At 50.6% G+C, this 14908-nt stretch overlaps 1 protein-coding gene across 5 annotated transcripts in view; it reads right to left on the reverse strand.

Moving 5' to 3' along the window:
• Positions 1-286: 286 nt before the first annotated feature.
• ECE1 (endothelin converting enzyme 1) overlaps positions 287-14908 on the reverse strand; it is a 130008-nt gene continuing 115386 nt past the window's right edge. For all 5 annotated transcript variants that reach the window (XM_032300679.1, XM_032300681.1, XM_032300680.1 and 2 more), the window contains 5 exons: positions 10724-10834; positions 9923-9990; positions 7850-8040; positions 4087-4182; positions 287-2148 (listed from right to left, as the gene is read on the reverse strand). In XM_032300679.1, the coding sequence (XP_032156570.1) occupies positions 1972-2148; positions 4087-4182; positions 7850-8040; positions 9923-9990; positions 10724-10834 (643 nt within the window). In that variant the 3' untranslated portion in view covers positions 287-1971. The remainder of the gene's footprint in view (positions 2149-4086; positions 4183-7849; positions 8041-9922; positions 9991-10723; positions 10835-14908) is intronic.

The following is a 14908-nucleotide window of genomic DNA, read 5'->3' on the forward strand; positions in this document are numbered from 1 at the left end:
TGAGGTGGGAAAACCTCAGCTGTGGAGGGCATGTACCGCCTTGCCTCTGTCCCGCGGCCTGGCTTTCCCACTGGACAGCAGTGGCCGCTCCAGGTGCTTCCACTTGGTGGAGCCCATGAATCTGCTGTTGGAGAAGCTGTGTCGCAGGGAGGGGACAGACACCATAGGCCAGAGCGGGTTGAGGAAACTTCCCCTTACAACATCCCCTGGCTAAAAGCATCGCTCAAAGGAGAGTCCATCCATCTAGCTACAAGCAATGTCTTGACTCAACCCAGGGATGGATATGGATGGCAGCCCAGGATGAGTCCAGCGGTTCCACAGCCTCCCGAAGCCCGGTGTTACGGACCTGCAGGCCAGAGCTCATGGGCAGCCGTGGGGGGCAGCCCTGCAGGCACTGGGGGAATGGGACTACGGCCTATGTTTCCATCAGGACACCTGGGGGCTGCACTGAGGAGCCAAGGGGCATCTAGGGGCTGGGGCTGCCTCCTGGGGGTGGAGACTGGGGGCTGCAGCCTCAGATAAGGCACTAGAGGACCGGTCCCAGGAGCCAGGCCCAGCCATGTGATGGATGATGGTGTTCAGAGGGAAGATTTAGGTCCCGCGGGAGGTGAGAGCTGTTTTCTTTTTTCTTTTTTTTTTGAGACGGACTCTCACTCTGTTGCCCAGGCTGGAGTGCAGTGGCACAATCTCAGCTCACTGCAACCTCTGCCTCCTGAGTTCAAGCAATTCTCTTGCCTCAGCCTCCTGAGTAGCTGGAATTACAGGTGCCCACCACCATTCCTTTTTTTTTTTTGTATTTTTAGCAGAGATGGCATTTCACCACATTGGCCAGGCTGGTCTCAAACTCCTGACCTCAAGTGATCTACCTGTCTCAGCCTCTCAAAGTGCTGAGATTACAGGAGTGAACCACCACATCTGGTCTGTTTTCTCTTTTCTCCTTTCTCTGGAGAAGAGGGTTGGCCAGATAGACTCTGGCGTGGCTGGGCTGGGGGACTGCTGCAGAGAGGTAACTGGCCCCTGAGATGGACATGGGAGCCCGAAAATGTGGGGCCAAGAGGGAGACACCTGTGGCCAGCAGTGTAACTCCGAGGGAGTCTCACCCCGCAGGACTCCTGCAGTCTGGATTCAGGGTGCTTGGTGCTCCCAGGTGGTTTTTGAGGGTCCTGACCTGGCCTCATTCTGCCATAGCCATCAGTCCCCTGCTGTGGCTTTGGGGATCAGAACTTCCCTGCTAGGGCTCCCACTGCTGGAGTCGGGACAGGGGCAGGCTAGCTGAAGGGGCAGTGCCCACGAGCTGGGCCCCCAGAGCTGGCTCTTCCCTCTGCCTGGCCTCCACACTTCTACTGGTCTCCACGCCTCCGCATGAGGTGACAGGAGCTGAAGTCACACATCCCAAGGGCTGAGGCAGCTCTCCGATTCGGAGACTTGCTCTGTGGCCCAAGGCTCCCTGCCTCAGCCCAGCCTCACAGTGAGTGGGGAAGAGGGGGAGTAAGTCAGCGGGGTTTCCCTTGTCCACAGGTTATTTAGAAAAACAGAACATAATAAATATACCAATTCTTTCCTTTAAAAAAAAAAGTGTTTTAAATGCATTTTTCCCTGAAGATTTCCAGTGTATTCCGCAATGTTTAAAAAATAGTTTCCCCAAAAATATATCTTGAAAGCATTTGACACAGTGGTATTTGTGGTGTATCTGGCGCTTGTTAGCATGGGGCCCAGGCCTGATGAGCCACCAGCCTGACACCCGAATGCCCGCTGAAGGTGGCGCACGTGTGTGCCTGGGATGTCCATGTCTTCAAAGGGGATCAGATCGAGGGTTTTGTTGAGAGCCAACACTACGGGCTCCATTCTGGCTGAAAACCCTCCAGTGCGGGGAAGCGGGGCCCTGGGTGGCCAAGCGGGCTGAGTAATGCCCTGGAGGCTGGACGGGGGCTCATCCTCAGCCCCTCCATCTTGGCTGTCTCCGCTCCATCCTTACCAGACTTCGCATTTGTGAGGAGGGTTCATGGGTGAGCCAGATGGGCAGCGGAAGTGTTCTGAGAACTCCTTGGAATTGGAGAGGGAGCCGATGACCCGGAAGCGAGAGGGGCTGTGGGGATCGGTGATGAGGCCTTCGTGGGAGCTCTCGGGTGTGCGGACGGAGCACCAGACCTTTGAAGGGCAACAGGGAGAGGTCAGGGTCACTGCGGGGCCCTGGGGCTGCCACATCACCCCGATTACAATAGCGGGGAGGCCAGGTGCAGTGGCTCACACCTGTAATCCCAGCACTTTGGGAGCCAAGGTGGGAGGGCTTCTTGAGCCCAGGAGTTCATGAACACCTTGGGGGACATGGCAAGACCCCATCTCTACAAAACATTTTTAAAATATCCATTAACTAGGTGTGGTGGTGCGTGCCTATGGTCCCAGTTCCTGGAGAGGCTGAGGTGGGAGGATCACTGCATTGGGGAAGTCGAGGCTGCAGTGAGCTGAGACTGCGCCACTGCATTCCAGCCTCGGTGACAGAGTGGGATCCTGTCTCAAAAAACAAGACAAGGCTGGGCATGGTGGCACATGCCTGTAATCCCAGCACTTTGGCAGGCAAAGGCAGGTGGATTGTTTGTGACCAGGTGTTTGAGACCAGCCTGGCCAACATGGCAAAACCCATCTCTGCTAAAAATACAAAAATTAGTTGGGCGTGGTGGTGCGTGCCTATAATCCCAGCTACCAGGGAGGCTGAGGCAGGAGAATTGCTTGAACCCAGGACACGGGGGTTGCAGCGAGCCAAGATCAAGCCATTGCACTCCAGCCCGGGTGACAGAGGGAGAATCTGTCTCCAAGAAAACAAAAACCAGAAAATACAATAGCAGGGGAATGAGCCTCCACCTGATCCTGAGATCCCAGGGAGTCAGGAGGACTCCCTGAGTGGCTTGGGAAGAGAGAGTGGGCTGTGTAGGGTGGGCATGTGCCACCCCCATGCCCACGGCCTCTAACACAGCTGTCTCCAAACTGTTCTCCTCTGGCCAGTGCAGCATCTCTGAGGCACCTGCATTTGATTCCATCTGAACAAAGGACTGTGTCCAAACACCAGTTGGAAAAGCCTGGATTTAGTCCAGATATCTCATTTCCTGGGCAGAACAAATTGTCTAATGGCCTGGTAGCTCTGAGTGCCAGGAGAAGGCTACCAGCTGAATGCCAACTGACGGGATGACCTGGGGCATCGTTTTTTTTATTTTTCTGAGACAGAATCTTGCTATGTCTCCCAGGCTGGAGTGTAGTAGCATGATCTTGGTTCACTGCAACCTCTACTTCTGGGTTCAAGTGATTCTCGTGCCTCAGCCTCCTGAGTAGCTGGGACTACAGGCGGCCACCACCACACCTGGCTATTTTTTTTGTATTTTTTCATAGAGACAGGGTTTCGCTATGTTGACCAGGCTGGTCTCGAACTCCTAACCTCGGGTGATCTGCTTGTCCTGGCTGCCCAAAGTGCTGGGATTACAGGTGTGAGCCACTGTGCCTGGCCAGGCATCTTAAGTTTAAGAAATCTCTGCCAGGCACAGTGGCTCACGCTTGTAATCCCAGCACTTTGGGAGGCTGAGGTGGGCAGATCACCTGAGGTCAGGAGTTTGAGACCAGCCTGGCCAACATGGTGAAACCCTGTCTCTACTAAAAATACAAAAATTAGCCAGGGGTGGTGGTGGGTGCCTGTAATCCCAGCTACTCAGGAGGCTGAGACAGGAGAATCGCTTGAACCCAGAAGGCGGAGGTTGCAGTGAGCTGAGACCACGCCGTTGTACTCCAGCCTGGGCAACAAGAGTGAAACTCCATCTCAAAAAAAAAAAAAAAGAAAAAAAAGAAATCTCTAGAACCCTCGAGCCAGAAGAGCCCTGAGTGGTCACCTCAACCTCTCATTCACCAGATCCAGGAATCCCCTCATTAGTACTCCTGGCCCTTCTGTGCATCCCTCTAATGACAGGGCAGATACACTGTGCACAGTCCAATAAGTTAGGACGTTCTCAATCTGTGAGGAACTTGCCTTTTGGCTGTCTGGGCTCTTGAAACATCGAGATGGCAGCATGTACCATGTGTGGCATGGTTTCCTAATGGACTCACCTGTGCAAAGCCCAGGAAGAAGAGCTGGTTATTGGTGAGGCCCAGGGTGGGCAGCGTCTGCTCAGCCCCGTTCTTCTTCACCCAGTTCTGGTAGGCCTGGGAGGAGAGAACACCAAAGCTCAGGGTTCCCATGGCAGGTGGTGAAGGAGGGGACAGGTATGGAGGTCTCAGGGAGCTCCCCCATGTTGGGACAGGGATCAGTTTCTGGAGATCTGGGCCTGGGCTCAGCCTAGGGAAGCCCTCTTCTTGATCTGCACTCATTCAGCCCTATGGCTTCAAATACCTTCTGTGCACTGATGGCTCTCACATTTATACCTTCAGCTCCAGCCTCTTCCCTGAGGTGTATATTCAACTGTGCCAGCTGGACAGCCAAGATGCAGCTCAAACTTAGCATGGCACAAATAGAACGACAGGACCCACACACATACACACACACATACACAAACATACACACACAGACACAGACATACACACAGACACACACAGATACAGACACACACACACACAGACACACACACAGACACATACAGATACACACACACAGAGACACACAGACACAGAYAYACACAGACACAGAYAYACACASAKACASACACASAYACAGACACACACASACAGACACACACAGACACACACACAGACACACATACACACAGACAGAGACACACACACAGAGACACACACATACACAGAGACACATACAGATACACACACAGACACACACACGGAGACACATACAGATACACACATACAGACACAGACAGACATACACACAGACACAGACATACACACAGACACAAACACACACACACAGATACAGAGACACACAGAGACACACAGACATACACACAGAGACACATACAGATACACACACAGACACACACACAGATTCACATAGACACACACACACAGATGCACACACAGACACACACAGTTGCACACACACAGACACACACAGATGCACACACAGACACACAGACACACACACAGATGCACACACAGAGATGCACACACAGAGACACACACACACACAGACACATACAGACATACACAGACACACACACACACAGACACACACACACACACACATTCCCCATCATAGTCAATGGTACCACCATCCATTGTCCCAGGGCCCAAACCCAGAATGCTGCTTCAATTCTTCTCTTTTTCTCAGACCAAACACTGACCACTGCTCCCCTTTCGCATTGGTCTACCCCGTCTCTTGCCTTGACAGCCTCACAACAGATTTCCAATCAGTCTTCTGACTTAGGCTGATTCAATTCCATACCCCGCCTGGCAAAGCAACTTCAGTGAACCTCAGGAGGCAGGTGCCGGCAAACCTTTTCTGTGGAGGGCCAGAGGGTGAGTGCATTGGGCTTTGTGGGCTACCAGTCATCGTTGCAAGGATTCAATTCTGCTACTGCAGCATGAAAGCAGCCACATGGCCAGGTGCAGTGGCTCACGCCTGTAATCCTAGCACTTTGGGAGACTGAGTCGGGCACATCACCTGAGGGCAGGAGTTTGAGACCAGCCTGGCCAATATGGTGAAATCCTGTCTCTACTAAAAACACAAAAGTTAGCTGGGTGTGGTAGTACATGCCTGCCTGTAATCCCAGCTACTTGGGAGGCTGAGGCAAGAGAATCACTTGAACTCAGGAGGCGGAGGGTGCAGTGAGCTGAGATATCCCCACTGCACTCCAGCCTGGGCAACAGAGTGATACCCTGTCTCAAAAATAAAAAAGAAAGAAAGAAAAGAAAAGAAAAGCAGCCACCACAGACATAGAAACAAATGGAGCCAGCTGTGACCCCAAGAAACTTCACTTACAAAAACAGGCTCACAGCTAGATTTGGCCCATGGGCTGTAGTGACTCCTCGTTTTTTTTTGTTTTTTTTTTTTTTGGAGACAGGGTCTCACTCTGTCACCCAGGCTGGAGTGCACTGACACAGTCTCGGCTCTCTGCAACCTCCACCTCCCAGGCTCAGGCGATCCTCTCACCTCAGCCGCCTGAGTGACTGGGACCACAGATGTGGGCCACCCTGCTCAGCTAATGTTTTTGTATTTTTGGTAGAGACGAGGTTTTACTGTGTTGCCCAGGCTGGTCTTGAAGTCAAGCTCAAGTGATCCACCTACCTCGGCCTCCCAAAGTGCTGGGATTACTGGTGTGGCTGGCACCCAGCCAACTCTTGTTTTATTTTTATTTATGTATTTGAGACACAGTCTTGCCCTGTCACCCAGGCTGAAGTGCAGTGGCAATCTCGGCTTACTGCAACCTCTGCTTCCTGGGTTCACGCGATTCTCGTGCCTCAACCTCCCAAGTAGCTGATTTTTATATTTTTACTAGAGACGAGGTTTCACCATGTTGGCCAGTCTAGACTTGAACTCCTGGCCTTAAGTGATCCGCCCACTTCTGCCTCCCAAAGTGTTGGGATTACAGGCGTGAGCCACCATGCACGGCCGACCCCTGTTTTAAAGGATGAGTTGAATCACGTCATTCCTCTATTTAAAAACTCTATTGTGTCTATCATAACCAGAGTAAAACCCAAGCCCCCTCCTCAGCCGACAGAGGCCTGGAGTGCTCTGGTCCCTGCATTCCCTCCACTCTGCCCCGCCCTTCTTCCCATCCTTGGACATGCCAGGCTTGTGTCTACTTAGTGGCCTCTGTACTTGCTTTTCCTTTTGCTGAGACCATGTCCCCAGCTTTTCCCAGGCTCTTCCTCATCATTTAGGTCTCAACGCAAATGTCATACCTCCCAGAAGGCCTGCTGTGGCCAGTGTCCCCCCATTATTCCTTAATACTGAGCCCTAGTTTATATTTATCACCTTACCAATAGCTGACATTATCTTACAGATGTATTATGTATTTATTTGCCTCTCTTCTCCTTCTAGCTGCCACTAAGAGTGTAGGCTTGTTGAGAGCTGGATGAGCTTCAAACACAGCCCTGCTGGGTAGAAGATTCTCAATACATTGTCACTGACTTGTGGACTTTAAGCAACCTATCGTGTTTCTGGGCTCAGTTTGCTTATCTGCAAAATGGGGATTATCATACCTAATTATAAAGCTGCTGGGAATACTCCAAGCCTGGCACTTAATAAGGCTTCAATAAATGACGGCTCTATGGATTTCCGCTCTTATCGCCATGGTTGGGAGGAAGTCCTGTCTGAATCTCTCTGACAGATGCATGCTGTTTTCTCTCGTGGCCTGTTACCTCTCACAGCTGTCTCGGCGAACATCTCTGAGTGCCTCTCTGGGTCAGGCTGTGTCTAAGTCGTCTTATCTTCCCAACAACCCGATAACGCAGGTGGTAGCTACTCACAGCCAAGTTAAATTAGGCTCAAGGAGGTTCAGTGACTTCCTCCAGGGCCAGGACTTGAACCCAGAACTGGCCCCATGACCAGTGTTCCTTGCCCTGGCTGCTTGGTCCCCAGGAGCCTCCCAGACCCACTGCCGACTGACTTGGTGGTGGCTTCCCCTGCAAAGGTGGGAACAGGCAGGCTCTTCAGGTGAGTCCAGCCTGAGCCCCTTCCTGTATCTCTGTCGGGCCAGACTCAGAGCACAAAGCCTTCTGGTACCAAGTGCTGTGACCGAGGCCTCCACGGTCAGCCTCTCAATTGGTCCTCACCACCACCCCTTTCGCGGAAGAGGAAATGGAAGTGGGCAGGGCTGCCGCGCTGGCCCCAGCTGTCCGTGACGATCCTCTACGGACAGGCCTCTGGATGGAGCCAGGCCCGGGCCTGGGCATGTGTGGGGAGAAGGGCTCTCACCCGATAGGCCGCCTTGAGGCCCCCGTTGTCAGCGATGTTCTCCCCCAGGGTGTGCCGCCCGTTCACCGGCTCCCCGTTCACGCTGTAGTTGCTGTACTGCTCCACCATGCACTCGGTCTGACGCTTGAAGGCCTCCACTGATGAGTTCTTCCACCACGGCCGGAGGTTCCCGTCCTTGTCATACTCCCGTCCTGTGGGTCAGAGGGAGGCATCGTGTCAAGGGAGGGAGTGGCAGAGCGGGGACCTGCTGCTCCTCCCCACTCCTGGTGAGAAGCGGTTCACGGTCCACCCTCATCCTCCAGCCAGCACTGGGAGAGGTCTCTGTGAGTACCGAGGGACGTAGATGGGGTGGCTGGTCAGAGGCAGGAGAGGATGGAGGAGGGGGATCCAGGGAAAGCCCCAGTGTGGCCCAATGCTCAGCAGGGCTTGGTTTGTTTTTTTCTTCTTCTTCTTTTTTTTTTTTTTTTGAGACAGTCTCACTTTGTCACCCAGACTGGAGTGCAGTGGTGCAATCTCGGCTCACTGTAATCTCTGCCTCCTGGGTTTAAGTGATTCTCATCCCTCAGCCTCCAGGGTAGCTGGGATTACAGGTACACGGCACCACACCTGGCTAATTTTTTTTTTTTTTTTTTTTTTTAGTAGAGGCAGGGTCTTATCATGTTGGCTAGGCTGGTCTCAAACTCCTGACCTCAAGTGGTCTGCCTGCCTCCCAAAGTGCTGGGATTACAGGCCTGTCTTCAACACTGGCTGAGGGCCCCTGACCCTGAGTAACAGATGCCTAGGAAGAGGCAGATGGAGCCGGCTGACCTAGGATCACAAGACAGGCCCAGGCCACGCGTCTCTGCCTCTTCCATCTCTGCCTGGGAGGCCCCAAGGCAGGAGGCAATGAGGACGATTTTGGACATTAGTTGAGGAGGAGGGACTGACTTCAACTGCCCTCACTGCAGTTGGACTGGAAAAGTCTCTGGAGCAGTGGAGAAATGGGCACTCCCTGTTAAACCTAATAGGACCCCTAGTGCTAGACAACTTCCGAAGGCAGGGAGCTTCACCACGTATCACACAATCCTCCTAGTCAACACAGGAGGGTGGAGCCATCATGCTCCTTTTTTTTTCTTGAGACAGAGTTTCACTCTTGTTACCCAGGCTGGAGTGCTGTGGCACGATCTCAGCTCACCGCAACCTCCAACTCCCGGGTTCAGGCAATTCTCCTACCTCAGCCTCCTGAGTAGCTGGGATTACAGGTATGCACCACCATACCCAGCCAATTTTTGTATTTTTAGTAGAGACAAGGTTTCTCCATGTTGGTCAGGTTGGTCTTGAACTCTTGGCCTCAGGTGATCTGCCCGCCTCAGCCTCTCAAAGTGCTGGGATTACAGGCATCAGCCACCACACCTGGCCCAAAGCTAAGACCCTTAGAAGTGAAGGGTGCAGAAAGCAGAGGCAGTGGGGCCCGGCAGATGATTGGCCCAGTCTGAAGGGGACCAAGGAACCTGTGCCAGTCAGTGGTAGAATCATAATCATAGTTCACTGTAGCCTCAAACTCCTGGGCTCAAGTGAGCCTCCCACCTCCGCCTCCCGAGTAGCTAGGACTATTTAAATTTTGCCACCACCCCTGGCTAAATTCTTACTTTCTTAGTAGATAAATTTTATTTTATTTTTTGAGATGGAGTCTCACTCTGTCACCCAGGCTGGAGTGCAGTGGTGCAATCTCAGCTCACTGCAACCTCCGCCTCCCAGATTCAAACAATTGTGTCTTAGCCTCCTGAGTAGCTGGGATTATAGGCACCTGCCTCCATGCCTGGTAATTTTTGTATTTTTAGTAGAGACAGAGTTTCGCCGTGTTGGCCAGACTGGTCTTGAACTCCTGACCTCAGGTGATCCACCTGCCTTGGCCTCCCACAGTGCTGGGATTACAGGTGTGAGCCACCATGCCTGACCTAATTTTTTTTTTAGTAGAGATGGAGGTCTTGCTATGTTGCCCAGGCTGGTCTCCAACTCCTGGCCTCAAGCAATCCTCCTCGTAAAGCCCTGAGATAACAGGCATGAGCCATCATGCCCAGGTAGAACCCGTACCTTGATCATCAAAAGCATGAGTCAGCTCGTGGCCCACGACGACACCGATGCCACCAAAGTTTAAGGCCCTGGAGGGAAGGACACAAAGGAGAAGGTGATGCTTTGAGAGGAAGGCCTCTCACTCTTGCCCAGGTATGTGACCTTCACTTCCTGGGCTTGGACACATAACAAAATTCCACAGGGCTCTGTGTGGATAGGGGTGTGGTCACGGCCTGAGTCTCCAGCAAGGCCCCGGAAGCCAGACAGAGGCTAAGCAGAGTCTGTGTGGTCAGCTGTGCCCACTGGGCGCCACGCACTGTGCTAGATGCTCTACAGACTGAACTGTCCTCTTCGGTCTTTCCAAAAGAGTTAGCAATGGTCATCACTGACCAGCTCTATTCATGAGTAAATCAAGGCTGGGAATGGGTCAATTGCTTTGCCAAGGGCCACACAATCATCAAATAGCAGAGGTGGAATTCAAACTGAGCCAGCAGCCCTAACCCTCCCCACTCCCTGGCTCTGACTGTGTCAGAACATTGTCACAGGGGCGTTTCCCTCATGTAGGGCTCTTGATTCCATGAGACGCTCCCAATAACCCACTGTGCAGGGCTTCCAGATCTCAGAGACCCCTGGAGGGAAGGAAAGTGGGTGAGGATGTTGCTTCCTCTGCAACATCTCTGACATCCCAAGCCACCCAGACCACTGGGGAAAAGATCACATGGTGAGATTGGCTTGATCGTATGGGCCACAGGGCTTAGCTGGGCTGGGAGTCCACTGAGGGCTGGGGAAAGAGTTGGGATAGGAGCAGCAGAGGCAGCCTACTTGGGTGAGGAGCGGGTGTAGAATGGTGCCTGCAGGATCCCGGCCGGAAACACGATCTCATTCTTGGTGGGCGAGTAGTAGGCGTTCACCATGGGCGGGGTCATGCTCCACCTGCAAGCAACAGGCATTTGGGAGGCCTCAGCACAGGGTGGGGGGCAGGTGGAGGCAGCATGCCTAGAGGGCAGCTTGGGAATTGGAATCAAGGGTGTTTAAAAGTGAGGACTCTCCCTCAACCCGGGCCCAAGTGCACACAAGTACAAGGACATCTACAGAAGGACTGACTGTTTTGAGACAGGCGCTCCCTCTGCCGTCTAGGCTGGAGTGCAGTGGTGTGATCATGGCTCACTGCAGCTTCGACTTCGGAGGCTCAGGCCACCCTCCTGTCTTGGACTCCCAAAGTGCTGGGATTACAGGCATGAGCCACTGTGCCTGGGTAAAGAACTGTTTTTTAGGAGAAAACTAGAAAACACCTGACTGTCTACAAATAAGGAATCAGTTAATTAATGATGTCATATCACACAGTGGAATACTGAGGCTCTTAAAAAGAGCAGGAAGGACTATTAGATTTTGAAGCATCAGTGAGCAGTGGCTCATGCTTGTAATCCCAGCACTTTGGGAGGCTGAGGTGAGCAGATCACTTGAGGCCAGGAGTTCAAGACCGGCTTGGCCAACATGGCAAAACCCTGTCTCTACTAAAAATACAAAAAAAATTAGCTAAGCGTGGTGGCCCATACCTGTAATCCCAGCTACTCGGGTGGCTAAGACATGAGAATTGCTTAAACTCAGGAGCCAGAGGTTGTAGTGAGCTGAGATTATGCCATTGCACTCCAACCTGGGCAACAGAGCAAGACTCTGTCTCAAAAAAAAAAAAAAAAAAAGAAAAAAGAAAAAGGAAAAGAAGAGAAAAAGATTTTGAAAAGTTACCCATTGTCAAGGCTTGAACAGTATCTATTAGCAGTTCTCAAAGTGTGGTCTGTTGACATCTGGGTGGGAGGGTCCTCAAGATCCATAAAATTGAAACTATTTTATTTATTTGAGACGGGACTCTTGACACCCAGGCTAGAGTAAGCAGTGGCGTGACCTCGGCTCATTGCAACCTCTGCCTCCTGGGTTCAAGTGATTCTCCTGCCTCAGCCTCCCAAGTAGCTGGGATTACAGGTGCCCGCCACCACCTCTGGCTAATTTTTGTATTTTTACTAGAGATGGGGTTTCACCATGTTGGCCAGGCTGGTTTTGAACTCAGGTGATCTGCTTACCTCAGCCTCCCAAAGTGCTGGGATCACAGGAGTGAGCCCACCATGCCCAGCCGAAATCAAAACTATTTTCATAATAATATTAAGATGTGATTTCCCTTTTCCATTGTGTCCCTTGCATGGATGATGCAAAAGCAACAGTGGCTAAAACTGCTGGAGCCTGACATGATCCAGGGCAGCTGGAGTGGTCGCTGAGCCCGGAGTTCCTCACTAGCATCTTCACTTATAACATCTTTGATGAAGTAGCTTATTTATTTACTTATTTATTTTGAGGCAGAGTCTCACCGTGTTGCCCAGGCTAGAGTGCAGTGGTGTGATCTCGGCTCACTGTAACCCACACCTCCCAAGTTCAAGTGATTCTCCTGCCTTAGCCACCTGAGTAGCTGGGATTACAGGTATGTGCCATCACACATGGCTAATATTTTATATTTTTAGCAGAGACAGAATTTCGTCATGTTGGCCAGGCTGGTCTTGAACTCCTGGCCTCAAGTGACCTGTCCGCCTTGGCCTCCCAAAGTGCTGGGATTCTAGGTGTGAGCCACTGCCCCGGTCATAATTATTAATTTCATTACATCTCGACCCCTGAATACAATACTTCTTTTTTTTTTTTTTAAGAGACAACGTCTCGTTCTGTCACCCAGGCTCGAGTGCAGTGGCATGATCAACTACAGCCTCAAACTCCTGGGCTCAAGCTATTCTCCCACCTTAGGCTCTCAAGTAGCTGGGACTACAGGCACTTGTGACCATTCCTGGCTGATATTTTTTTTTCTTTTTTTTGAGACAGTGTCTCGCTCTGTAGCCCAGGCTGGAGTGCAGTGGTGTGATCTCGGCTCACTGCAACCTCCGCCTCCTGGGTTCAAGCGATTCTTCTGTGTCAGCCACCAGAGTAGCTGGGATTACAGGCATGCGCCACCACGCCCAGCTAATTTTTTGTATTTTTAGTAGAGATGGTGTTTCACCATATTGGCCAGGCTGGTCTCAAACTCCTGACCTCATGATCCGCGCCCGCCTCGGCCTCCCAAAGTGCTGTGATTACAGGCCTGAGCCACCGCGCCTGTTTTTTTTAAAAATATTGTTATAGAGGTGGAGTCTTGCTGTGTTTCCCAGGCTGGTTTTGAACTCCTGGGCTCATTGGGTGATCCTCCCACCTCAGCCTCCTGAACTGCTGGGATTGCAGGTATGAGCCACTGCACCTGGTAGAAGACTTTTTAATACTCCATGTGACCAGTGGGAAATCCACATATAAAGCATTCTGCTTTTTTCATGAAACCCTGATGGTACTTTTAGGCTGACTGGCAAACTATAGAATTTCAGACTTGGATATCTGGCAGATGTTTTCTTTAAAATAAATAAAGTGAGTTTATCACCTCAAGGAAAACAATCATGCCGTCTGTTGCCAATGATAAAAATATGAGATTTTTTTAAATGTTGGATTTTTCAGGCAAAAATTAAAGTTCTGAAAAACTTGTATTTAGGGATCGAGATGTGATGAAATTAATAATTATGACCAGCGGCAGTGGCTCACGCCTGTAACTTATATTGGTTACCACAAATTTGACAGTTTACCAATAACAATTAAAGGCTTTTCTCATGAGGTCAGCAGTGATATTAACAAATGTGAATTTTTTTCTGATATTGCATAATGAAAGTATCACCATTTGGAAGATCTGTAAAACTCAGTGAACCATTGTTTTCCAAATGACTAATGCATGATGTCACAAAATCACACCTGGGTAAAAGATCCATTCAAAGTGCAAGAGAGACCAATGGATTTTAGTATAATGGAGCATGAAAAGTTCATGAAGGCTGGCCATGGTGGCTCATGCCTGTAATCCTAGCACTTTGGGAGGCTGAGGTGGGAGAATCACCTGAGCCTGGGAAGGTTGAGGCTGCAGTGAGCTGAGGTCACCTGGGTGATAAAGTGAGACTGTCTCAAAAAAAGAAAAAAAAGTTCCTGGATGTGGTTTCAGATTCCATATTACAATTAACCTTTAAAAAATTACCATTTTTTGAGTTTTGGTATAGTAGCTGAATAACATGCACAAGTACCTGAAAAGACTATTAAAATATCCCTCACTTTCCCAATGAAATTCCTGTGTGAGGCAAGAATTCTTTCTATATATCAAAACAACATATGGTAACAGATTGACTGCAGAATCAGATATGAGAATCCAGCTGTCTTTAAGTCAGACATACAAAACATTTGCAAAAAGTAAAATGATACCTCTTTTCATTGATTTTTTGAAAACAGTTATTGTCCAAAAATTTTAATAAAAATCAGGGCCTGGTGTGGTGGCTCACCTGAGGTCAGGAGTTTCAGACCAGCCTAGCCAACATGATGAAACCCTGTCCCTATTAAAAATACAAAAATTAGCTGGGCATGGTGGTGGGGACCTGTAATCCCAGCTACTCAGGAGGTTGAGGCAGGAGAATCACTGGAACCTGGGAGGCAGAGGTTGCAGTGAGTCGAGATTGAGCCACTGCATTCCACCATGGGTGACAGAGCAAGACTCTGTCAAAAAAAAAAAAATCAATATAACCCATGACATTTTGTGGGTCCAATAATTTTTTTAAGAGTGTAGAAGGATCCTGAGACTAGAAAAGGTTTTGAAAGTAATGGTGAATAGTCATGGACTATTTGGGATTTCAATGACTTCTCTGGTGCAGAGGGAAAGGGTGAGTAGGGAGTGCGGTGAGATGGAGATGACATTTCCACTAAGAGACACTCTGCCTCCTCCAGGTGAGCCCCACAGCCATGGGAAGATTTTGAGAACTTTATTTATTTTGAGATGAAGTTTCACTCTGTTGCCCAGGCTGGAGTACAGTGGTGCGATCTCTGTTCACCGCAACCTCTGCCTCCTGGGTTCAGGTGATTCTCCTGTGTCAGCCTCCCAAGTAGCTGGGATTACAGGTGTGTACCATCATGCCTGGC

This window comes from Sapajus apella, unplaced genomic scaffold (genome assembly GCF_009761245.1).
Source record: "Sapajus apella isolate SASKATOON/1434 unplaced genomic scaffold, GSC_monkey_1.0 scaffold43, whole genome shotgun sequence".
Lineage (NCBI taxonomy): Eukaryota > Metazoa > Chordata > Mammalia > Primates > Cebidae > Sapajus > Sapajus apella.